The 23,176-nt window shown below is 46.1% G+C and overlaps 6 protein-coding genes and 1 long non-coding RNA gene across 8 annotated transcripts in view; 2 read left to right on the top strand and 5 right to left on the bottom strand.

The window, feature by feature from the left end:
- Window positions 1–199: 199 nt before the first annotated feature.
- Window positions 200–5,824, bottom strand: men1 (multiple endocrine neoplasia I). Of its 2 annotated transcripts, none has more exons than XM_088370682.1 (10): window positions 5,690–5,824; window positions 4,250–4,717; window positions 3,901–4,109; window positions 3,632–3,760; window positions 3,477–3,517; window positions 3,316–3,403; window positions 2,899–3,035; window positions 2,008–2,143; window positions 1,754–1,933; window positions 200–1,472 (listed from the first exon to the last, which is right to left on the bottom strand). In XM_088370682.1, exons 2-10 carry the CDS (start codon window positions 4,683–4,685, stop codon window positions 999–1,001), a joined length of 1,830 nt encoding a protein of 609 aa, XP_088226808.1. In that variant the 5' UTR covers window positions 4,686–4,717; window positions 5,690–5,824; the 3' UTR covers window positions 200–998. The 2 variants fall into 2 exon arrangements, with proteins under 2 accessions (XP_088226808.1, XP_088226895.1); XM_088370769.1 differs by lacking the exon at window positions 5,690–5,824 and adding an exon at window positions 5,496–5,625.
- Window positions 5,825–6,084: 260 nt separating this feature from the next.
- On the bottom strand, window positions 6,085–9,895 carry LOC148403217 (lysosome-associated membrane glycoprotein 1-like). The gene is made up of 6 exons (XM_088370893.1): window positions 9,778–9,895; window positions 8,799–9,253; window positions 8,525–8,644; window positions 7,779–7,845; window positions 7,395–7,568; window positions 6,085–7,327 (listed from the first exon to the last, which is right to left on the bottom strand). The coding sequence occupies exons 1-6, from the start codon at window positions 9,818–9,820 to the stop codon at window positions 7,188–7,190; spliced, it is 999 nt and encodes a 332-aa protein (XP_088227019.1). The 5' UTR covers window positions 9,821–9,895; the 3' UTR covers window positions 6,085–7,187.
- A 1,022-nt stretch (window positions 9,896–10,917) lies between these two features.
- ing2 (inhibitor of growth family, member 2) lies at window positions 10,918–12,580 on the top strand. The gene is made up of 2 exons (XM_088370984.1): window positions 10,918–11,205; window positions 11,723–12,580. The coding sequence occupies exons 1-2, from the start codon at window positions 11,061–11,063 to the stop codon at window positions 12,454–12,456; spliced, it is 879 nt and encodes a 292-aa protein (XP_088227110.1). The 5' UTR covers window positions 10,918–11,060; the 3' UTR covers window positions 12,457–12,580.
- On the bottom strand, window positions 12,046–16,259 carry LOC148403215 (uncharacterized). The gene is made up of 2 exons (XR_015857523.1): window positions 12,961–16,259; window positions 12,046–12,663 (listed from the first exon to the last, which is right to left on the bottom strand). It is a non-coding gene; the product is annotated as an uncharacterized LOC148403215 (long non-coding RNA).
- Window positions 13,286–17,646, top strand: LOC148403214 (uncharacterized). The gene is made up of 2 exons (XM_088370426.1): window positions 13,286–13,533; window positions 14,141–17,646. The coding sequence occupies exons 1-2, from the start codon at window positions 13,381–13,383 to the stop codon at window positions 17,567–17,569; spliced, it is 3,582 nt and encodes a 1,193-aa protein (XP_088226552.1). The 5' UTR covers window positions 13,286–13,380; the 3' UTR covers window positions 17,570–17,646.
- A 75-nt stretch (window positions 17,647–17,721) lies between these two features.
- On the bottom strand, window positions 17,722–19,473 carry rwdd4 (RWD domain containing 4). Its single transcript, XM_088371094.1, has 7 exons — window positions 19,286–19,473; window positions 19,095–19,175; window positions 18,825–18,934; window positions 18,595–18,745; window positions 18,420–18,525; window positions 18,176–18,320; window positions 17,722–18,082 (listed from the first exon to the last, which is right to left on the bottom strand). Exons 1-7 carry the CDS (start codon window positions 19,460–19,462, stop codon window positions 18,079–18,081), a joined length of 774 nt encoding a protein of 257 aa, XP_088227220.1. The 5' UTR covers window positions 19,463–19,473; the 3' UTR covers window positions 17,722–18,078.
- A 322-nt stretch (window positions 19,474–19,795) lies between these two features.
- Window positions 19,796–23,176, bottom strand: part of adam19a (ADAM metallopeptidase domain 19a) — a 33,620-nt gene continuing 30,239 nt past the window's right edge. The window contains exons 17-23 of the mRNA XM_088370553.1: window positions 22,912–22,989; window positions 22,462–22,570; window positions 21,926–22,067; window positions 21,410–21,506; window positions 21,120–21,335; window positions 20,826–21,004; window positions 19,796–20,641 (exon numbers count right to left, since the gene is read on the bottom strand). Of these exons, the coding sequence (XP_088226679.1) occupies window positions 20,596–20,641; window positions 20,826–21,004; window positions 21,120–21,335; window positions 21,410–21,506; window positions 21,926–22,067; window positions 22,462–22,570; window positions 22,912–22,989 (867 nt within the window). The 3' untranslated portion in view covers window positions 19,796–20,595. The remainder of the gene's footprint in view (window positions 20,642–20,825; window positions 21,005–21,119; window positions 21,336–21,409; window positions 21,507–21,925; window positions 22,068–22,461; window positions 22,571–22,911; window positions 22,990–23,176) is intronic.

The raw sequence follows: 23,176 nt of genomic DNA, 5'->3' as shown, positions 1-23,176 counted from the left end.
ATCGCGCAATTCCGGATTAAGTCTGCAGTTTTTTTTTTTTTTTTAAAACACGGTTAATCCTCAAATTCTTGCCGTATTATTTTCGAATTTCAAACCTTATTTTTATATAAACAACAAAAAATAAGGCCAGAGAAACAAGTTCAATCGATATTAAATATGAGCTTTGTCTAAAAAAAATAAATAAGAGAACACCCAGAGATCAGCTTCCACTTCTTTTATTTTTCTTAATTGCAAAGACTAAAACTCCAAAGAGCAAACCACAACTGAACGCAACATCGAGGGACTGCCTCATGCGGTTCTGAGTGAACAAAACTTTGTGGGTTTTCCTCTATATTACCGTAGCGACCTGAGTCAAAACTAAAACAAAATTAAAAAAAGCAAATAAGGCAACATCAAGCTAGCAAGAAAGAAGCTATTCTTAACGTGGAAGTGGACAATGTTACACAGTAACTATACTAAATGAACTTTCCCAGCGTTCAGTCTTTCCAACATGTGATGATGCGGCAAAGTGAATTGGTTTGGTGACATGAAGTCTGATATGTAACCGCTCACCAATGAACCTATCGGAACTTATTGCCGGAGCTTTTTTTTTTTTGTGCTCTTTGTGATGCCACAAGAAGGTGCCAAAGCCTTGTCGAATAGGAAAGTAGTACCTGTACATGGGTGTCAACGTGTACGCTGAAGTGACAGTGAGACAATCTTTGTACGTCGGGGAGGTGCTGACTTTGGCCTGGGTTGTTAGCGAAAGCTCCAGAGAGTCTTGACTGCAAGTTTTTTTTTTTTTGTTGCCTTCCCCGAAAGCAAATGACCCAAAAGCAATGTTGTCAAATGACGACAAATTCTATGCCACTGTTTGGGGGGACCGCAATCATTTGGTGGGCACACATACGTAATGTTTGAGAACCCCAGCGTGGATGTGAAACAATCACAGAGAGAGGTTTTTGGCTTACGGCAGCAGGAGGACGTTTGAAAGGAACGCGCGCGAGTTTGTCTGAGTCCTACAGCGACTTGCGCTGCCTCTTCATGAAGGACATGGAGTAATCGCCCGGCGGCGTGCTCTTCTGCCTTTTCATCTGGACCTGAGACTGGGCGGTGAGCTGCAGCTTGATGGCGCTGGAGTTGACCTTGGCGGCACGCAGCAGCTCCTTCATGCCCTTCATCTTCTCGCTCTGGAAGGCCACCACGGGGGCGGGCGGGTGGAGCGGCTGAGGGGAGAGCGCCGCCGCATCGGGCGACCTCGGCTTCCCCTCCGAGCGGCGGCGGGCGCCGCCCTCTGCTGCTTTCTTGGGCGCGGAGGGCGCCCCCTGGGAGGCCGGGGAGGTGGGGGCGCCGGGGAGGGGGGAGTTCTGCTCCTCCAGCTTGGACTCCCTGCGGGGGACTCGCCTGCGCCCCTCCCACGGGTCCTCGCTGGATGCATCGTCCTCGTCCTGGCACTCGGGCTCCTTGATGATGATGGACACTTTTTGACGGACCTTTCGTGTTGGCGGGTGAGGTGAGAGAGACATACACACACACACAGAAAATATAATATTTTCATATTTATTAATTTTATGTTCTCATTTTATTTATATAATATAAAATATTTAATAACATATAATAATATAAATATTACGTATTTATATTTTATAAATTACATTTCTATATTAAAAATATATAAACTATATAGACAAACTATAGAAAAGAAAAAAAACTCATCGGGAGCTTGAAGCTCGACTGGAGAGCGTTTGTATTTTTCGAAGCGCCAGCTGCTCACCTGCGCGTCGAAGCGGCTGAGGGACTGGACCAGGTAGGTAGCCCAGCCCACGTGCAGCACCGGCGTGGGGCTGCCCTCCTCCCACTTGCAGATGCCGTCGTAGAAGCATAGCAGGTGGGCGAAGCATTCCGGGTCGTGCAGTGCCGAGAAAGCCGCGGCCTGCTGCTGCTTCGGTTGCTCCTACACACAGCCCCAAAGAAAAAACAAAAAAGATGAGATTGGAGCTTCTCCCAGAGGCGAGCTCGACTCCGTACCGCTTCTCCCGCGTCGGCGCCGTCCGAGGGACTCTCGGCGGCGGCGGCCGTCTCCTTGAGCAGAGTGGGAATGACGTCGTTGGCGATGTCAAAGAACTCTTTGTAGATCTCCTCGTCCTCGCGGAAGTAGTTGAAGCTGCAGCCGCAGGGGAATTGGCATCTTTACACCAGACCTTCTCAACACTTCAATTATCCAGACAGCAATAAAACACAACGACTGGAACGACTCGGGCCTGAACTTTACAACCGAGGTTACATAGTTACACATTATTTTTAGTCAAAGCTTGAAATTTGAGTTGAATACAAAAATAGTGTCAGTGAGTTATGTTTTTGAAAATTATTTTTCAATTTTAGTTGGTACAGCAGATTTTTTTGAGGTTTGAATGTCACTGTCTCAAGCCTTAACATCTCAACGAGAACAAAAAAAAGAATATTCAGCAAAAACGAGCCAATTGCTTGGCTGAATGTTTTTTTTTTTTTAACTGAACAAATATACCCCCAAAAGATTTTGTGGACCCCAATAGCCTGGTTTGAAAAGTTTCAATAGCAGTGAAGCGGGACGACGACGTTCCATTTCGGAGTGTGACAACAAGGCCCAAACGGCAACAAGTGGGAGAGGAAGCGCCAAATCTGGAGAACAATGAGGAGGAAGGTGAATCTATTTTTAGCCAGGATGAGGGACTTTCTCAAGGCTTACTGTACATTTGTGTCGAACGCAGGTACGAAACGTGTTATGAGAACAAAGCGGCATGATCACGACATTGTTACACGACCACAACAACGTTCTCTAAGCGACGGGAGCCCACCTTCACCTTGAAACTATGACTCAAAAAAAAAAAAAAAGGATCTGCTGCCCTCTGGTGTCAGGCGAAGGCAACATCAAGAACTTACTCCTGCATGACCTGGGCGGCGTCGGCCCAGGCCCTCAGCGCGTCCCGCACGTTCCTGTGCCTGTAGTGGAAGCCGGCCAAGTACATGTAGGGGTAGATGTGCTCGTTGTTGTAATACTTCTGGGCTGAACCCACGGCCTGGTGATGCGGCGAGAGAAGAAAAAGTTAACATCAAGTCAACCCCCCCCCCCCCCCCCCCCACACACACACACACACGCAACTACATCAACTATCAGTCCCTGAACCCAATGCTAATGCTAAACAGCATAGATTCTTTATCCTCTGCAAGCAACAACTTCATACTAGCGCCGTACTAATGACCTGAGAGGAGCTGAGACATGCCAATGAAGAGGATATTTTGGGGCGCATATTTTGTGGTATATTTACAGTTGATTGTAAACTATTAAATCAGACTTACCTTGAGGTGGATTTCCAGCGGGCTCTCTTTGCCCGGCATCGGATCCTGGTCTTCCAAGTCCGCCAGAGTCCCCATTGCCATAGGATACCTGAGACGGACGGGGCAAAGCACGGGACACTTTGACTTTTCATGACAATTCTTTTAGACATCTGCAAACTCACCTGTCCAGGTCCCCTCGTTCATAGAGGAGCCACAGTAGTTTCTGCGTGGAGGGAAAACAAGCATATTTCATCGCCCAATCACAAATCTCCAGATCATTTGATCAATAACGCGATCAAAGAGGCTGGAGTGAGGACGGCGTGCGTCGCCTCGTCACCTGCTGAAGCTGCAGCAGCTCTGAGCTGTCGGTGTGCAGGTCCAGTGAAGGGTTGATGGCGCACACCATGAAAGCCACCTCCATGTTGCGGTCACACTTCATGTAGGAGCCCTTCAAGTACAGCCAACTCTGAAGGAGACACAAAGTCGTAAAAAAAAGTTGTCTATGCTATTTTATGTTGGTACGGTGACCTTGAATGCCTTGAAAGGCGCCTTATGAATAAAATGTATTATTATTTTGATCCGACAACGTGGGAGTTTGGGCGTTACCTTCTCGTTGACACCCGCCGCGACCGTCTGCCCTCGCCGGTCTTCGTTGCCCTTGCCGTGCCACGTGACCTCGGCCGTCTCTTCGCCGCTCTTGCCGAAGATGACCCAGGCGTGGTCCTCGGACAAGGCCAGGTGTACGTCCTTCAGGGCCAGGACCTGGCAGGCCGCCACCACCGCAAAGGCCACCCCCGAGCTGTCCAGTTTGGTCCCTTGAGCAAAGACGTCGCTGGCGGTCAAGCTCGTTCGTTCGCATGTTCCAAGTGGAATCGGCAAAAATCGGTCGACATTTTGGCTCGCTGTTGATCAAGAGACTCCCTTTGTAATTCCCGCGTGGCCAAGTCCTACTTACCGGTGATGAGGCTGAAGAGAGACTGGATGTGGGCGCGGTCTTTGAAGTACGAGCGACTGAGGCTGTTCCAAATCACGTCGGACACCTTCTTCACCAGCTCTCGACTGGACCCGCCCGCAGTCCTCCTGTACTGGGACAGGTCCACGGCCCCGCGGATCTGCGCCGTGAAGCGCTCGTACAGCGCCGAGATCATGCCGAGCTCCACGGTGGGGAAACACGAGTTGGGGCACTCGGGCTCCAGCGGCTCGAAACGCACGCCGGGAACGTTGACGGGCACCACGCGGTTCACGGCCAGGAAGTGCTCGACGAAGCCCAGGACCAGAGAGAGGAGGGCCAGGTCCGGCTCGGACTTGCGGAGCTCAGCGTCGAAAAGCTGAACGACACCGTCAATCCCCCGCAGGGGGAAATGCTTCTTCTGGGATGAGTGCAAACCCATTACGTCTTCTGAGGTAGTCGCCACCTGCAGCGCTGAATGTGGCACACAATTGGAAGACAGATGAATGGATTGCTTCAGTTGGTTCCTTTCTATGACAGCCTTAAGTTCATCATGAGATGTTGTCTATTTATGTTCTTCGGCAAACTTTACAATTATACCAGATTTCCAATTTAGGTTAAAGATTAAGAAACTTATTAAATGTAACAAGCAAAGGCAATTTTAGAGTTTTATTTCCATTTAACATGCTGATAAACGTTCAATGTGTTCTCAACAAAAAACAAAGGGTTGGTCCAACCCCCTCCCCCAAAGATGGGTGCGCGACAGAAAGAAAGAAAGCAAAAGGGAGGACAGGTGCTATGGAGAATGAATGAATGAATAAATGAATGAATGAATCCGCAGGTGCCGAAGCACGAGTGTGCGAGGGTCCACTGTACTAAATATGAGCAAGTGTTCCATGTTAAATCGGCTACATTGAGAGGGTAACAATTAATAAAAATATTGTACTCGAGGTATTTTAAAAATGCATCGTATTTAAAAGCAGTTGTGTAATAATATATTTATATATATTTTTTTTTAAACAATCATTGAGAGCTTGTGTTGCTCGTGGGTGGGCGGGGCACTCCTAGCTAAAAGGCACGCACACACACATACAAAAGAGGCTAGGCTAACATTAGCATTCGGAGCTTCATTGACACCGGCGCTACGCTGTCTCGCTACCAATTCGAAAGTAAAAGTAAGTACTCCAACGTAGTATCGTAACGTATCGTAAGCATTCACGAATCCAAATGTGAATCAAAGCCCAACACGCACCGGCTTGAGTTGACCGGCGACCAGCTGGAGCCAAAATGCTAACAAGCGGCTAGTTTGCTCAAGCGGACTATTTGAGATAAGGCGCGTTGATGTAGGTTAAAAGTCCCAGGGAAAATAATCCCTTCCTTGTGTAGTTTAGTAAAAGGCCTCGCGCTGGTGGCGGAAGAATACATGGCGTGAGACTGATAACGTACCGTTTGCTCAGCAGTAGCCCGGCCACATGTTTCGTTTCGTGTTGTTTTGTTTGTGCCCCACTTCTTTTGCCGCGCACTTCAGTCTCTCCCGAAAGTGACTCAAAATGCGTCATCACGTTTTCTACGTAATATGACGTCACTAAAGGGCCCCTTCAAATACAGCGTAAAACGTCGGAAAAAAAGGGAATTTGTGTAATAACATCGACAAAATGAAATGATGAAAAAAAAAACGTCCAGTAAATATGCGTAATGTTATAATGAAGCACCATCACATGCGGAAATAATTATGCTCCCGTATGTGTTCGACGCTGCAGTGGCAGATCGTCAACAGAGGGCGCTCGCCACTTTCAGCTGCCTTCATTGGGCTCAACGCTGCAAGAATGATCACCAGTGAAGACACTTGAATCCATCTTTATTGAAATAAAGACTTCACAAAACATCTCAACATAAAATGCCTCATTCAACATTCATTGTACCAAAAGTCATTAATACAACATACAGAATATGCATTCATCACTGTTTGCAGCAGCAAGCCATATCTATCCCCTTTGTCAGAGCTTTTAGTCAATAGAAAAATACGCATGTACAACCAGCCAGTATGGCCTTCAATTAGTGCAATTGTTGATTGCAACATGTTATTTATTACTGGCAAAGCATTGCTTGAATCATCCGACTTTTCCCTTTTAGTGGTATCACAGTAAAACAAAACACTTCATGTTAAAGTAGTCAACAAGGTTATTATAATTAACAAAAACTGATGAATTAAAATTGAAGCATTTTCATAAACAAAAAAAAAAAACAGAAAATACAAAAGACAGAAATGAAAATTAAAACTATCATACATTATATATATATTTTTTGGGTTGATTAATATACATTCACTTTTGGTTTTCATTTTAAAATGTTTCATTGCTGTATGTTGTTTGACAACAGTAGTTAAATTTATGACCTCATATTTATCTTGCACTTGATAAATACCTTATATACTTAGCAAAAAATTACTACAACTAATACAAACTAACTAAAACAAAGCGTTTTGGTAAAATAAAAATGACAATATGTTATACCTGTTCTAAAGACGAATTAAAACTAAATTTGGGGGGAAAAAAAGGTCAAAATGAAATACCAGGATTTTCAACTGAGCAAACATTCTTCTTAACTCTTGATTATTATAAAAAAAAAAAAAAAAAAAAAAAAAGATACTGAGCCACAGGATAATTGAAAGGAAACATTACATGGAAGTTAAAAAAACCACAGCAAAATTGAATTCAGTGAGACATTTTGGTACCGTTTACAACACAGACATTTCTCCCTGATCAAGTGCTAACAATTACTCCGGTTGGTATCTTGCTATTATTAAGATCGGGGGGGGGGGGGGTGTTAATGCTAACATGCTAGCAGTAGCTGTGCTAACACAAGACAGCGACCCGAGTAAAGAAAGTTCCAAGGCAAGTCAAATGAAGATTTACACAGTGAAGGCCATATCTGCGGCAGGTTCTCACAGTGACTGGTAGCCGTCCGTCCTCCTCTTGCGGCCCAGCAGATAGACCACCACCACCACCAAGATCAGCACCAGCAGCGTCACGCCCACCCCGATGGCCACGCTATAATCGGGCTGGTCGGCCGCACAGTGGTCGGCTGAAAAGGACGCCGTGATTTACATGTACGTCAGCACTCAAAACGGCGTCCGGGGGGGGCTACTTACTGACGCCAAATTCGCCGCTCGGGGTCAGATTGAAGGCCTGCATGCGGTCATCCTTGACGTCCAGATATAAACCGTTTCCCATGAAGACAGAGTCGCTCCTGCACGCGTACGAGTGGCCAATCTTGGCGGGGAAGGCGCGCAATGATATGTTGGCGGCGGCATAATGGCCACTGACTGCAACGACAAATAACACAAAGCAGGATAAGTATAGATTTTTTAAAAATTCCCAACTATCTTGGGAAAAAGCTGTCTGACACGCTTCTGCTAAAATACACATTAAAAGTGTCGATGATATGGCTTTTGGGGGCGGGGCTAAAGTGTTGCACCAAAATAGATGCTATGCTAAACTGGTAAAAACTATTTCAATCCACAAAGCGACCTTACCGTTGCTCAAGGGGTAGGTGAGGTTGAACAGCAAAGTGTCGACGTAGGCGATGTTTTCGGCGGAGCTCTGAAGAAATTTAGGAAAAGAACAAAAAATGGTTATTTGCTTTGTCAACAATTAAGTGTGGGTCATTCACGGCGGTTGTCTGGATGAGGCATTGAGTGATGCAGATCACATGCTGCGACACACACAAAACAGGCTCATCAGGTCCACTTCCTCTTTCGAATAATTCTTCACCCGTGGTAGCTTTGCGAATAAAAAATCACATGACCTCAAGTCAGGGTGAGCCATAGGGCGAAACCGGCGTTGGGAAGTCAAAACTCAAAATGTAGATTCTGAATTTTTAAGAAGTTGAATCGGTCTTGTTTTATGATGTCTACTTGTTACTAGGGCTGAACGATTTTTGGAGAAACAACAGATTTATTTTTTCCACTTCATATTTTGGTTGCAATTGAATTTGCCATTATTATCTTTTATTTCTATATATATATATATATATATATATATTTTTTTTTTTTTTTTACAGCGGCAAGATAATTAAGCTCTATTACAATAAATATCTGCTTAACCATCACTCTTTTGAGAAACGACAATTTAAAAAATAAATAAATACAACAAATATAAGTCATTTTCATTACCATTTCAGATCAAATTTGATTAACTGTTCAGCCCTACTTCCTACTTTTCTTTTACTTCCACTCGAGTACAGAGGAGGAGTATTTTGCAAGTTTTGAGAGAAGTGAACCTTGTTGAACATGAAGGTGATGAAACCCTCCTCGAAGACCAGCGTGAGGTTGGCCCGGTTCTCCTGACACTTTCCAACGGCTCGGGTCTTATTGGGCTGCACGACGAACGTCCCGCTGGCCTGCAAAGGGAACCAATTTCATAATATGAATACAAAAAAATTTACTCAAATCATCTGGCTCTGGTGAAATGAATAGAAATGCCATTGATCTGTTCAAAAAAAAAAAAGAATGTCATACATTTTACAAGATTGAAAAAAAAAAAAAAAAAAGTACCTTTGGTGTCTCGAGTCGGAGCTGCAGGGCCACATGGGCCATCAGGCAAACGATTTTGCCCTTCATCAGCCGGTAGTCTCCCGCAATCAAGTCGGCAGGCGGGTTGGGCTTGGGTGGAGTCATGGTGGGAGGCACGGTGGTCGTATTGGTGATGGGTGCGGGTGAGGTCGTATTGGTGATGGGTGCGGGTGAGGTCGTGTTAGTGATGGGTGCGGGTGAGGTCGTGTTAGTGATGGGTGCGGGTGAGGTCGTGTTAGTGATGGGTGCGGGTGAGGTCGTGTTAGTGATGGGTGCCAGAGTGGTTGTTGCGCTGGTTGTCGTGGAAACAGAACCGGTTGTGGCGTTGGCGGCCGGTGTAGTCAGCTTGCCCGTTGTGCTAGGGTCAGGTTTTGGAGAAAATCCTTGAGCGGGAGCCATGGTCGCTGGGGGCTTTCCATGTCGCGCAAGAGACAGTGCTTTAAAAGAGGATAGAACACAAGTCAAGGGGGGGGGGGGGGGGGGGGGGGGACTCAGATTTAAAGTGAGTCATAACAGAACGAAAACGTTTGAATACACTTCCGACTATGCACGCAAATGAAAAACCACGCAATCAAAGCGCTTCGAGCCACGTGAAGTTCGTAGCCTTGAAACGTCACAAAGTTAGTATTTGTTATTTATGAAAAACAACAACTTAAATCAACAATTTAAGAATAAAATAGTATTAAAGAAAAGGTGTCAGAGTGCGAGCCAAGTGATTTTTAAGTTGAACTGGTCTGATAATACGCTCGAGTTCCAAAGTCCACCACGTATTGACACACTTCCAAAACAGTTTTTAAATTAAAAAAAAGAACACAAATCCATACCTTTAACCTCCGTATTTCACATTTTAAAAATCGTTAAAGCACTTTTAAGTACGTACGTCACATATAGTACGTAAAACGAAAACGGCAGGAAAATATACTATACTTCAGAGCAAAAAAATTGTCATAAAAATAAATACCTGAAACGATACAGCAAGAAAGAATGATAAGTGCACTTTTCATGGTTCCAGGACAGATGCAGGTGGTATAATGTGGCAGCCTCACGAAGACAACGACCGACGGAGTGACGCCTCGGTCCTACGACGTACAAAGCTCAAGTAAAAGAAAAACGTGCTTTGACCGGAAGCGCACGTAAAAAGTCAAAACAAAACCTAGCCTTGACATATTCATTGCTCAATCATTGAACCGTCAACGCATTGAGACATTTTACTGTTTGGAAATTAAAATCACAATTTAGAATGGATTAGTCAATTTCATGTCAAACTTATTTTACCATCATCTTCTGCTACTTGCTTTTTATTTTGAAAGCCGCTCTCAGAAGTAGTGGTGCTTCGGCCAACGAAACTAGCCGCATTCAGCTAGGGAAGAGGTCCTTGATCGGGAAACGAAACTAGCCGAGGTTCTTGATTGACGTTCAAAGAAAAAACAATTGCATCGAGATAAACGACAATAATTATCTTCTTTTAATAGATGATGACGAATTAGGGCCACCCAGAAAAAACACACACAAAATTGAGCTTGTATTCGTAATGACACAAGTTGTCTTTGAGATGGAGTTTGTTTTTTAGATTTTCTTTTTTTCTCCAATAGAATATCATGACTTTTTTCAAATTGTCTGCTTTAATTTAAAATCATTCAAAAAAAAAAAAAAACTTAACTAAAACTAACAAAATATAGGACATGCTTGCCTGCTTTAATTCAAAATCATTATTCTCGAAATAAAAAAAATTGCTATAGGACTTTATCGTTAAAAACGATGTTTTGTGTGTGGAAAAATAAACTTATCTTAAACACTGTAATTGATTTTAATAACAGAAGACACCACACCGACCTCTAGTGGAGAACTAAGACTTAACTCAGCGCCTACTTGGAGAAACTAGTGAATCATTTTAAAATGAGTTCAACGTTGCTATTGGTAATCTTTTCCCGTCGCACAGTAATAATTTATCAAATGCATTGGGCCAAATTCCCCGAAAAAAAACCGTATGTTAATGAGGACTCCTCTCGACCAATCCTGACGCTGGAGGCCCACTGGCACCGCCTTCGATTACGACATTGGCGGGCGAGAAACCGTCCAACGCCATAAAAGGAAAATACTCACGCATGCGCGCTGGTGGCAGTTTTGTTTGAAGTGAACTGCTGCCTGGAACTGCCCTTAGGAGCTCGCAAAGTCGTCCGGCATTTGAATCGAATCGCGCTATTTCTGCACATTTCCGCCCCGCCTCGATGCATCGTCGCGACAATGTTAGGCCACCACTACCCGAGTGCTGACAAGTCGCAGCAACTGGCCAGCTACGTGGAGGATTATCTGGAATGCGTGGAATCCCTGCCTTTGGACATACAAAGAAATGTTTCTGTGCTGCGGGAAATCGACGCCAAGTATCAAGGTAAGGAGATGCCGATGCGCATTGACGCCAATGTCTCCGGCGATGGTGGAGTGCGGTGCGGGCAGGCAGGCAGGCGTCTGCCTCCTTTCCAACCATTCACGTCAACGCAGCCTGGCTCTCCTTGCAGCAAGAAGGCGGATATTTCTTTCCATTTGTTCCTGCTCACAAAATACACGCGTGCATTTCTACGGTAGTTAGTGGTTGAACTATGGACGTTCGGCGTCAATCTGTTGTAGAAACCAACACAACGTGACGGTGAAATCGGACCGTTGTCTCGACCGCGACCGTGCTCCGTAGAATGAGCTAGTGTGTGTTGGAGCAGCCAAAGAACTGCTCTGTGTCCCGCCCCCGTCACGTGATCTCCCAGCGTAGTCACCTTCGGTAGGGGGGAAGCGCTGGGCGCCTTGTTTCTTTCAACACTCACTTTTTTCACAAACCAGGCCGCGTTGGTGTTAAAATAAAAAATCTGCAATTATATTGTCCACTTAAAAATTAGATTTTGTATATCTGTCTGCAGAAGTTCTGAAGGAGGTGGATGAAGTCTTTGAGAAGTACAAGGCTGAGCGGGATGGCGCTCAGAGAAAACGCCTGCAAGTCCAGCTGCAACGGGCACTCATCGTCAGCCAGGAGCTGGGCGATGAGAAAATCCACGTGGTGACCCAGATGACCGAGCTGGTGGAGAACCGCTCGCGCCAGATGGATTCCCACTCCCTGTGCCTCCAGGAGCCCTGCGATCAGGAGCGTATGGTGACGGAGAGGCGCGCCAACGTCCAGGAGCCCCCAGTCGCCACCGCCGCCCCAGCTGCCGCCGCCGCCGCCGTCGAACGCGCCTCGGCCCGCCGGCCGAGACGCCAGCGTAACAGCGAGAGCCGAGACTCCAGCCACCCGTCGGCCAACGGTTCCGTGGCGGACGACGCTGCCGACGAGCCGTCCGTCCCGCTTCCCAGAGAGAAGAAGTCCAAGTCGGCCAAGAAAAAGAAGCGCAAGTCCAAGCAGGAGCGGGACGCTTCGCCGGTGGATTTCGCCATCGACCCCAACGAGCCCACCTACTGCTTGTGCGAGCAGGTGTCTTACGGCGAAATGATCGGCTGTGACAACGAGCAGTGCCCCATCGAGTGGTTCCACTTCTCCTGCGTGGGGCTGACCTACAAACCTAAGGGCAAGTGGTACTGTCCCAAATGTCGGGGGGACAATGAAAAGACTATGGACAAAAGTCTGGACAAGAACAGAAAAGACCGCCGGTCCAGGTAGTGACCCACCAGGAAATCTATCAGAGTCCAACGTGAAGAGCACAATCGAACGGAGCGACTTCTTACTCACCTAGTGAGAAGTTTCTTTATTTTTGACCTGTCAAAATAAATACAACTCAAGCATCTCGGTTTGGTCGCGAAGTGTCTTCTTTGCGGACAAGGTCCTTATTCCGAGTTGACTGCCTTCTTGCAGTACACGTAACGACCACTGAAACAAAACAGTCACACTTTAGCTAGTAAAGCAAGTTGAACCCTTTGAAAAAGATTTTGTATTTCGGCAATTTGCTGAAACGGGGGTGAAGCAACCGATAAACATCAGCGGGTCAAAATGGACCCCGGACTTGTGATGACACGTTAGCGTAGCATTGGCGCTACTAATTCACCTGTTACCACCTGTAATGTCTACAATATTGGCCCGACTGCTGCTCAAATAATGTATTTGGGCTCACAAGTCTTAAGTGAGATTAATTTTTGAAATCGTTTTACTAATTATGAAATGCCAAACCAAATAATAGCCATTTGTTTCCATGATCGTCCAGTTCCTTCGGTCAGTCGAAACCCAGGCAGACACTGGTTCTGATCCAAATTCAGCTGGTCGAAACATCCAGCTCACCTACAACTCAAATCGAGAATCCGCAGATCCCCGTAGGTACATTTTGTTACCGCGAGACACTGAAGACAAGCGATCTCGGTTTCGGATCGGAATGATCGGTAGCAGCTCATTGCGCTCGGGGCGACGTACCTTGATGACAACGCTTCGACCACAAAGCCTGATGTCGACGCTTCGTGACAAAGACTGATGATGTCACATCCCGGCGCCCCTTGTCGGCCTAGTTCAGAGGATATAAAAGATTTGCGAGAACGGAGACATCCTCCATGAAATTCTGGAGCTCCAAGCTCCAAAAATCTAGAAAGGGAAGACTGCATGCACAGCCCAGAGATGAGCAATGAGAAGGCCACACTCGGGCCGGGAAATGAACATCTTCTCACCCTGGAGAAGATTCAACATGGCATTAAGGATTTTTTTGCCCAACGAGGGATGTTTGGGGACAACGTGATAGGTTGTCAAGCTGACCAGGTAATGACCGAAGCTTACTCATGACAACTGCAAGCCATCAATGTTTATGGTGCCTGCTATACTGTGGATTTTCAAATGATCATTTTTTTCAATTGTTTCAACAATTTTAAATTGTCCCGAACGAGGTTTTTTGTTTTCATTGAAATAAAACTGAGAAAGGTGGGGGTCGTCTTGCATTCGGGGTCTAGACAAAGGCTTTTTTTCAAACTTAAGTCTTGGAAAAGAGAGTCTTATAATCGGGGTCATCTTATATTCGGGCCAATACGGTACTTAAAAATCTAAATTTTAGTGCCACGACATGGCAGACGGCATCGAGGTAATATTATGCCTTAGATTTTTGTTGTTTTGTATCAATTGCTGCTCAAGATGTTTGAAAATTCAGAATTCAAGTCAAATCAGCAGATATCTGACTTCTGTTTGATTAAATGAGGATTAGCTTAGAGCTCCATGGGGTATCATCAGATTCCATTGATCGCTATAAATATTAGGTTGATTTTTAGCAAGTTTAAACTTCATATTGGAGCTGGAGCCCTCAAAGAATTGTCACAAGTATGCAAAGTGAATGATACAAGCCGCGTTAATCAGATGTTTACTTTTTCTTCTCCAGAATATGACTTACGGTTTAAATGAGAAAGATTCCAAGATCGACAATCTCATCAAGAAGATCGTTGAGAAAAGTACGCTCGATGTGGCCAACTTGAGGCAGATGATCACCCTCTGGGACAAGGAGGAGCGAGCTACGTCCGACTCCTTCATCGACGAGTCGTCGTACGGCGTGGTCACCCAGCAGAAGATCAAGCAACACCTGAAGACTTTTTTCTCCGAGCGGCTCACAATCGCGGAGCAGGAAGAAGGTAAGATCGGCGGCGCCACCTCGGCCCTGAAGATATTTGCGAGGACCGGCGCCAGGAAGAAGACTCAGGAGCCAAATGACTCGGAGCAACGTACTGATCAGAATGACTTGGCTCTGACCAAAGAATTGATTGGCCAAGAGTTGAACCCTGTGGTTTCCACCGTCGACACAGCTGGAAGAAAAATGAAGACCTTGCAAAAACCTCAGGATTTGGAGCGAGATGATGTTGAATCCCCTGTCTCAGAGGTCGAACCACGTGCCAGCCTTTCGGCCACATCAGAGGAAAGATGGACGCCGAATCTGGCCGGGTTGTTCTCTGACAACGAAGGTGAGGGGCCGGACAACTTGGATCAGGTGGAAATGGAGGAGACATGTCGTTCTCCAGGCTTATCGGAAGAAGTAGCTGGATCGCCACTGAAGGATACAGAAACTGACTACGACGATCCTTTCAGGATTTCCGCAGGATCCCCCGGGAGCACAGGAACAGCAAGTAACATGGATACTGACAAGCTTGATATGTCAACAGCGGGCCGGGTGGATTCCCTGGAAGGTAGATGTTCTACAATCCCCGCTTCTGATGGCACCAAATCGCCAGCCGCATTGGAAGAAAACAATTTATCAAATGGAGACCCCGACACTCGTCTTGACTTGCCAGAAGACAAGCTAGCAAAGAGATCTTCAGATGCAGTAGGCTCCGATTTAGAGTTGCCAGAAGACAGAAGATCCGAGAGGGTGTCGTCTGAAGGACGAGACGATGGTCCCGGGTTGCCAGAAAGCTTGACGGCGAGTATGCTTTCACCCAGACAAGAAACATTTGACCCTTTATTGTCAGAAGATCACGTACAAAGAAGGTCATCCTCAGAAGAGAGTGTTGTAAAGAAGCCTACATCAGAGGCAGTACCTATTACCTTGCAAGCAAACGAGGTAACAAAGAGGGTCTCACCAGAGGGAGCGGTAGATAGTGTCCAATGGCCAGAAGACGAGGAAACGAAAAGGTCTTCATCAGAAGCAGTCAACGCTTGTTTTAAGTCACCGGAAGAGCAGGTATTAAAGAGACTAGCATTGACTGCTTCTCCCGAAGATCTCAAGTGTGCTCAAGACGTTGTGGAAAATACGTCTTCAGTAGAACCAGCAGATGCTGATCCAAAGTGGCAAGAAGTAGCAAAGACGCCGTCATTAGAATTAGAACATACTGATCTTCAGAGGCCAGACGTCGACGTGGCTAAGCTTTTTTCATCGGAAGCAGTAGATACTGAGCCTCAGTGGCCAGAAGACAACGTAACAAAGATACCTTCATTAGAACCAGTAACAGATGCTGAACCGAGTGGGCAAGATGCTAAAGTTGCAAGTACATCCCCGTCAGAAGTAGATCGTAACTCTCAGGAGCCGGAAGAGTGGCTTGAAGACAGGATCACAAGGAGATCCTGTGAAACAGTAGGACGGGATGATCTCAAGTCACCTGAAGACAGGGAACCAGAGCTGCCTTCATCAGAAGCAGCGTTCCATTCTGCCCCTCAATTATGTGATGGACCGGAAGTGAGTGAACCTCTTTTGGAAGAAGTAGTTGATACTCATCACTTGGTCGATGTTAAGAGGATGTCAGTAGAAATGCCAGAAGATGTTGATGTCAAATCGTCCGAACGCAGGGTATCACAGATGTCTTTGAATGACAGTGAGAAACCATTGTCCGACTTCGTGGTACCCAAGAGCCCTTCAGCCGAAGCATATTTGGACTCTTTGTCAGCAGAGGTTGAAGACAGGGTATCTCGAAAGTCTTCATCTTCAGCAGACCTAAGAGTTCCTCCTAAACGGTCAGAAGACAGGGTGTCTCGAAAGTCTTCATCTTCAGCAGACCTAAGACTTCCTCCTAAACGGTCAGAAGATAGGGTATCCTGGAAGTCGTCTGATGTCGAATTTGAGGTTGTTCCTAAACGGTCAGAAGACAGGGTGTCTCGAAAGTCTTCATCTTCAGCAGACCTAAGAGTTCCTCCTAAACGGTCAGAAGACAGGGTATCCTGGAAGTCGTCTGATGTCGAATTTGAGGTTGTTCCTAAACGGTCAGAAGACAGGGTGTCTCGAAAGTCTTCATCTTCAGCAGACCTAAGAGTTCCTCCTAAACGGTCAGAAGACAGGGTATCCTGGAAGTCGTCTGATGTCGAATTTGAGGTTGTTCCTAAATTGTCAGGAGACAGGAGGTCTTCGTCAAAACTGGCAACAGATGTTCCTAAATTGTCAGAAGGCAAGATATCAAGGTCTTCTTCCCAGGCGGCAGATGTTGGGAAATTATCAGAAGAGAAGATATCAAGGAGACCTTCGTCAAAAGCAGCAAGAGAATCAATCTCGAGACTGTCAGAAGACAGAATATCAAGGAGGTCTTCATCAAAAGCAGCAGTCAGTGCCATCTCTAAACTGTCAGAAGACCGGATATCCAGGAGATCTTCGTCAAGACTGGCGGCAGAAGCTGACCTCAAATTGTCCAGGAAGTCTTTATCAGAATCGATAACCGAGACTGATGAGCAGGACCTTTCATCTGAAGCGTCAGCAGACCTTGACAAGACATCACCGGAAGGACTTGAAAGGAGGCCATCCTTTTGGAAGAGGTGGAAAAGCCAAACGATGAAGATACAGCCAATTCTGGAAAACTGTCCAAGAAGCATCATGGACTGCATTCGAGCAAAACCAGCTATTCGGCCCATTTTCAATAAGGTCAAGTCGATGTGGAAGACTCACTACGGCCGGAGGAAGAGCAAGAGAGTCAAAGGGAAACCCGAGCGAATAGGCGAGAGATCGTCACTTCCAAATGTCTTGGACGAAAGGGCAAGGGAGGAGACTCCTGTTATCGCGTCGATTTTATCCGTCGAGTTACCGCCGAGTGACGACGACGACGACGATGATGACGACGACGACGACGACGATGATGACGACGACGACGATGACGACGACGACGACGAGGAGCGCACAAGAATCAAATCTGCAAAGCCAATGGTACGCGCCCAGGACATCCACAGCTTCTTTGAGAACATGTTTAAAAATGAATTTTCCAAAAGGTTAGAAACATCCCTGAAAAGGGGCCTGTTGGACGTCGTTAACGATTATTTCCCTGAAAAAGGTTTGCCGCCGGGCACTGCGGATAAATTGTCAAAGCAGGAACAAGAGCTTAAGAAAAAATCCTCGCAGCTTTAGTGGAGGATTTTAATGGCAACCCGACAGTACTTGTGTAAAGATATGCACGTATTTGTTCCAATAAAAATGGAATTTCAGGTTAAGGTTATTATTATTTTTCTAACATTGTCACACCACTGTAATACAAAGCAATGAAAGAAAAACAGATCAAGTGACCTCAGAAATCGGGTTTATTTGACTAAAAAAAAAAAAAACTGGTCAAAACAAAAGTGAGAAAACCGTGAGGTTAAATCTGATGGAATTATTTATCAAGTGTCACGACAATTCAAAATATTCGTTTGTAAGGCGAATGCGTCAAGGTTCCAGGCAGTGAGTCGATACTGTACCTTCAGAACGGAGGCTTTCAAGTAACCTTTCTGAAACCGGGAACACATTGCGCTGTACAGTATTGCCTCCATTTTCCGGCCGGCCCGGTTCTGGAAGGAGGCAGCGGCGCAAAGACATTCCGCTCAAATTGAAAGGGGGGCAGCTCTGGGGGGGCTAATCGTCATCTTTGCCTCCAGTTTTACTCAGCTGCAACACAAAAGTAAAACAAACAAAAAAAACAATTACACAATGAAAATGAAAGAATGGAATTTCATGCTGTTTTTTTTTTTTGCTACTTACGTGCTGGATGTTCGTTGTAATGAAGGAAGGGGAAGAACATTTTTTTTATTGAGTTTCTTATCGTTCATGTTGAGGAACGTTGCAAGTGTACATACTTTGATGACGTCAATCCAATTCCATCCTCTTGGCAGTTCCCCTTTGTTATCTGAAAGCAGAACCAAGCAGCTCACATGTGAAGAAATTCCTTTTTTTTCCTTCTTCCCCCTTAATTGTTCATGCTCAGAGTGCTGTGGGCACTTCTCACCTGTCCGATTGATGATCCTCCTCTTCTGCGCTTTGGTGAGCTGCTCCTTCCTCTCTTTCTTTTTGCCCGTGGCGTTCGGTATGGCCTCATCGCTGGGCGTTAAATTCTGACGGTGAAAGGAAGGAAGCGCTCAGTGCCGGGTCATACGCCGTCGACTCTCCTACTTGAAACCAACCACGGCGGTGACCACGGGTCTGTGGTTCTCCATCAAGTCTTCTTGGTTCTCCTTGGCCCACTCGAACAGGGTGTACGTCATGGCGTCGCCCAGATTGGCTTCCACTTGTTCCTCCAGCTTAGACAGGATGACCTGCTTGGTTTCGGGAGTTCTGACAATGGCAATAAAATCTTTTAGGAGGATTTTTATTTTTAACTATTTCTCCAAGCGCAGCTCGCTGGGCAACTTACATTCGGTTGTTAAAAAATCCATCCAGGGAGATTTGAGGACCAGTCTTGGGGTACGTCTCTGGCCACGTGATGTCCAGGATGAATGCTTTGGAGTCATCCAGATCTCCTATCTGATGGTTTATAGGTTATAATTAGTCTGATTCAGATTTTCTGTTAGGCCGATTTCAATGTCTCAACACACAATATTGTCTCTATTCTGTTGATGCAACAAGACGCGATTCCTTTTTTTTAGAATTTTACTCGAACCAAAATAATGAAATTAGTACTCACCCTCAACTGAAAGGAAACTGGACTAAGCACTTTGAAACACTCGTCACCTTCGTAAATCGAGCGAAGAGCCTCCAACTCCATCTAGAAACAAGCAGCACATTCGAAAAAAAATCGGCCATTTCAACAGGCTGGCGTGTTAGCATTTCACGGCTATCAGCGGCTAGCCACATTAGCGTCCATTTATGCCCTACCTCTTGATCTTCATTCGCTGTCATAGTTTCGCTTTCGTTTGGCCGTGGCGTCCTCCCTCCACGGAGCCAAACCGTTACGATAAGGGAGCCATGGCTATCATTAAAAAACGATCGTTTATAACAACTTGTGCTGTGACATAGCGGTAGTACTACCAACACTGTGACATTTTGGCGCATGCGCACTCGTACTATACTCTTCATCGGGATTTATCAACCCCGCGCTAAGTAGGCCAAGACGCATTTACCGCCGTCTAGTGGCGGAAAACGCAAACGTTTTCTCCGGTACAGTCGACCCCGCATTTCCCGGTTCGGCACTCGCGGAATTGCGTACTGTATTCGTGCATTCGACATTTCGTCTTCGTTTTCCATGGAAAACGTTTATTGAATCTTTATCAGCGTTTTTAAAAGACGCCAAACTCCCTCACAACTACCAATCAGAGCAAAGTGAGAATAGAATTCATTAACAATAGGAGTCAATTTTGCAAAGAACCACAAGGAGAGTGCCAAGCGTTTAGTAAAAAATAGTTTATGTACCTTTTTAAAAGTGGTGATTAAAAAGCAAAAGACATTCACATCGATGCGATTATGCGGAATAACGGAAGTGGCGTGGGTGTTCCATCAAGTACTCGGTCAACATGTAAACAGTGTTCAAAAGAAGCAGCTCAGGCAGCTTTTCATTTTTTTTGTGGGTCTCCAGATTTACGTACTCGGGACCAGCCGCACACCGAGCAACTGAACTGCAAACAGCGACCATCCCAAAGTTCCAAAACAATATTTAAAATGTTCTTGCTTCACAAAGATTTCCAAGTTTTTGTTGGTCGGTGTGCGGCAGGAATCGGACGTTCCTGATGCGTTTGAGCGTTTATTCCGTATCGTTGATATCCAGCTTAAGGTTTGTGTACCGATGCGTGCTTTAACTTCCTAAAATGCTCAAGCGGAATGGACGTGTTGCCATGATTTTCAAGCGATTCTGGACACTCCATCCCCAAGCGTGGCGAAACCTCTTTGGCACAGAACACAAATCCGAGACAAATTGTAAACCACAGTTTTTCGTACACAAATTTTAAAATGTCATTAAAAGGGCCGATTTTGGCAGAAATGACACGGCGCCGCTCCGTCTTGGTCTGCGCGGCCTCCGTGCAAAACTGCGTCAAACGTGGCCATAGTTTCCAGCGCGCCGACTCGTCGCTTTCGTCCAAACGCCGTCCTCCCGCCGCGGTGCGCCGGGACCACTAGGTGGTCTACCGACATAGCGACGTTACTTTAGTGCAAAAAAAAAGAGGCTTTGAGGCAGAAGAGGAAGGCCGGCTTCACGACGGAGGCGACGCCGCGCTCTGTTTGGCACCTGGGACCGCTCTGCGGGAGACAATGACGGAAACAGAATCTCTGATTCCCGACCAACTTCAACATCACACAGACTAATGCAATGTATTTTTTTTGTCTTTACTGTTATTCATCACATTGTATGAAAATGACCTCTATTGATATTTATAATCACAAAAAACGAAGGGACAACAATAGGTAAAAAAAAAACGCTCACCTGAGAGCTCTGTGAGGGGGGACCCCTGGCGGTCTGCTTGCAGTTTTGAGTCCTCCCACTGGGGGCATCATGACCAGCAGGCTCGGCGACGGTTTGGAGGTCAGCACCCTCACTGGGGAGCCTCCTCTGGCGGGACTGAGGGGGAGGGGCCTCTGGGGAGGCAAGGGTGACGGTCTGGGCTGTGGGGAGGAAAAGAAAGTTCGTAATATGACTACCATCAGTTTGGGCGAGTACTTCCAAGTTCATTGGCCTTCTTTTGTTTTTTTTGGCAAATTAATTTTCAGGGAGCCTCACCAGTGGCGATCGCGTGGGGTTGAGGGGCAGGGGCTTCTTAGGTGGGCTCAGTCGCTGCGGGGATTGCCGGGGCGCCGACGGGACGGGGGGGCGGTGCCCCCTGACATCCCGAGTCAACGGGGCGGGCCGCAGCGGGCGCACGATGTTAACCGGCTGGGTACCACCTGCCGCCGATTCTGGTCGGAGAGGAAGAACCTCTTTGCTGGTGGCAGAAAGCTACAGGATGAAAAAAAAATGTTTTTTTTTAGATGAACAATTTTATATCTTGAAAGGATATCTTGATAACTCACCCCCTTGTGGCTGCTGGCTTTGTTGATGGGTCCGACAACTTTGAGGTGAAAGGCAGGATTCAGGTGGCTGTTCTTCTTGGCTTTGTCTGTTTCCATTCTGACCACAAGAGGGCGCACTTCATTACAACCGCTGGCGTATAACCCAAGCAAACCGCAAGCCAAGCAACGGGCACAAAATGTCGACGTCATATTTTATGTGCATGAATTACAGATTGGATGATAAGCTCTTCACGCACACACCAACACACAGATTTTTTGGAGCCATTTGTTTCCAACCCCCTTCCAGTGGTGAAATTTGTCGAATTGATTACGCACATTCATCAGAGTCGCACGTACGCACTTAGTCTCTTTTACACAACGAGCAATCCAAGCTATTAGCGCCAAATGTCGACGTATTTCAAAGCCGTTTGTCCGGCTGGCGATGAACTGCTCGAGCAAGACACACTCGAGAGAGAGAGAGAGAGCCAGGCGGTTGGCCGTAAAAGCCGATGAGGAGTAAGAGAATGGTTACGCTACTTGTTGCTCTTGTTCTTGTCTCTCCGCGCCAGCCACTTGTGCAAGTAGGAGGTCTTGATGCGGTAGCAGTAGAAGAGCAGCAGCACGCCAGGCAGGAGCACCAGGAAGGCAAATAGAAGGCCCACCACCAAGCCCACCTGACCTGCACGCGACATGTTGACAAGTTCACCATCCTTTTTTTTTTTTTTTTTTAAATGTGATTTTTCATGAGAATGAGTTTGGATTAAGTTTGGATTTAATTCTGTCATTTTAAAATGAGATTTTTCATGAGTGAGTTTGGATTTAGTTAAGACTTTTTGTTTTTAGGAAATTCTGTTCATTTTAACATCCAGTTTGTTTTTATTTTTTTGCTTTGTTTTAGTATTTATGAATTTTAGTATCAGTTTTTTCCCTTTATTTTTGTTTAAAATATCTTTTTCTCACTTTCTTTTTGTTAGAGTTTTTTTTCAGGATTATCTTTGGTTCGTTTTCTTTAACAAAGTTGCCATCAAAATCCATTTTCCATCAAATGTCATCATTAAGGTGTGTGTACTGACTGTCGTACTGCACGGGCCCGCTGTCCACGCTGCCTCCAAGTCCCGGCTTGTCGCAGAACGGGGGCGCCCAACCTCGATGGCAGTGGCAGTTGCCGTTGCTGTTGCACACCTAGCGCAAAGAAGGTCGATCCAAATCAAAGCGGGAAAAAAGACGCCACTCGCCGGCGCATGAACACAACCCCGCCCCCAGCCATCCCTCATGAATTTTACAACGTCAAAACACACTCATGCGGCCTTGGCCAAATCCAATCTGGGAGGACATGGTAATAGGGCAGCACTATTTGTGAAAATTTCCAGTCGCCAAAGGCCATCTGACCCGCCAGGAGCTTTATAGACGAATGAATCTTGCATGGCGTTCCTTTCCTTATCTGGCTCAGGCTTGCTTCTGCCACGCCAATAAATCCTTCTTTTTTGTTTTGTTTTGTTTGTGTTGTCTTATTGCGTCCTCACCCCGTTGCCATGGCAGCGAGAGATGCACGTCTCCAACTCGCTAAAGGATGCGTTTTGACACCGGCGCTCCCGGCACACCTGCGAAGACCACACGAGCGAGTCAGAGCCGTGAAAAGAAATTGGCAAGACAGTCCAAGCAAATAAAAAGTTGCATCCGAGGATGACTCAATAAACGGAATACGTGCTGCTTCTATTTGGAATTTCACAGTTATTGAGATGTTAAAAAAGTGCCCTGGGCTAACGTTAATGTGAGTGCACTACAAGT

The sequence above is a fragment of the Syngnathus floridae genome, chromosome 1, assembly GCF_059516105.1.
Source record: "Syngnathus floridae isolate MCC-2025c chromosome 1, RoL_Sflo_1.0, whole genome shotgun sequence".
Lineage (NCBI taxonomy): Eukaryota > Metazoa > Chordata > Actinopteri > Syngnathiformes > Syngnathidae > Syngnathus > Syngnathus floridae.
This window is presented reverse-complemented; position numbering and strand designations above follow the sequence as displayed.

Bases quoted from the DNA above. Each gene is read 5' to 3' on its own strand.
- men1 (XM_088370682.1), bottom strand. From the start codon at position 4,685: ATGGGTTTGCACTCATCCCAGAAGAAGCATTTCCCCCTGCGGGGGATT. The intron at 3,036-3,315 runs GTAAGTCTGATT...CCGCATCACCAG, and splicing joins CGCTGGAAATCCACCTCAAG to GCCGTGGGTTCAGCCCAGAA. The intron at 2,144-2,898 runs GTAAGTTCTTGA...CTGCGGCTGCAG, and splicing joins GCCGCCCAGGTCATGCAGGA to CTTCAACTACTTCCGCGAGG.
- LOC148403217 (XM_088370893.1), bottom strand. From the start codon at position 9,820: ATGAAAAGTGCACTTATCATTCTTTCTTGCTGTATCGTTTCAG. The intron at 9,254-9,777 runs GTATTTATTTTT...CCTCTTTTAAAG, and splicing joins TTCTTGCTGTATCGTTTCAG to CACTGTCTCTTGCGCGACAT. The intron at 7,328-7,394 runs GTAAGTAGCCCC...CGTCCTTTTCAG, and splicing joins GAGCGGCGAATTTGGCGTCA to CCGACCACTGTGCGGCCGAC.
- ing2 (XM_088370984.1), top strand. From the start codon at position 11,061: ATGTTAGGCCACCACTACCCGAGTGCTGACAAGTCGCAGCAACTGGCC. The intron at 11,206-11,722 runs GTAAGGAGATGC...ATCTGTCTGCAG, and splicing joins AATCGACGCCAAGTATCAAG to AAGTTCTGAAGGAGGTGGAT.
- LOC148403214 (XM_088370426.1), top strand. From the start codon at position 13,381: ATGCACAGCCCAGAGATGAGCAATGAGAAGGCCACACTCGGGCCGGGA. The intron at 13,534-14,140 runs GTAATGACCGAA...TTTCTTCTCCAG, and splicing joins TAGGTTGTCAAGCTGACCAG to AATATGACTTACGGTTTAAA.
- rwdd4 (XM_088371094.1), bottom strand. From the start codon at position 19,462: ATGCGCCAAAATGTCACAGTGTTGGTAGTACTACCGCTATGTCACAGC. The intron at 18,935-19,094 runs GTGAGTACTAAT...ATAAACCATCAG, and splicing joins CAGTTTCCTTTCAGTTGAGG to ATAGGAGATCTGGATGACTC. The intron at 18,746-18,824 runs GTAAGTTGCCCA...TGCCATTGTCAG, and splicing joins GGATTTTTTAACAACCGAAT to AACTCCCGAAACCAAGCAGG.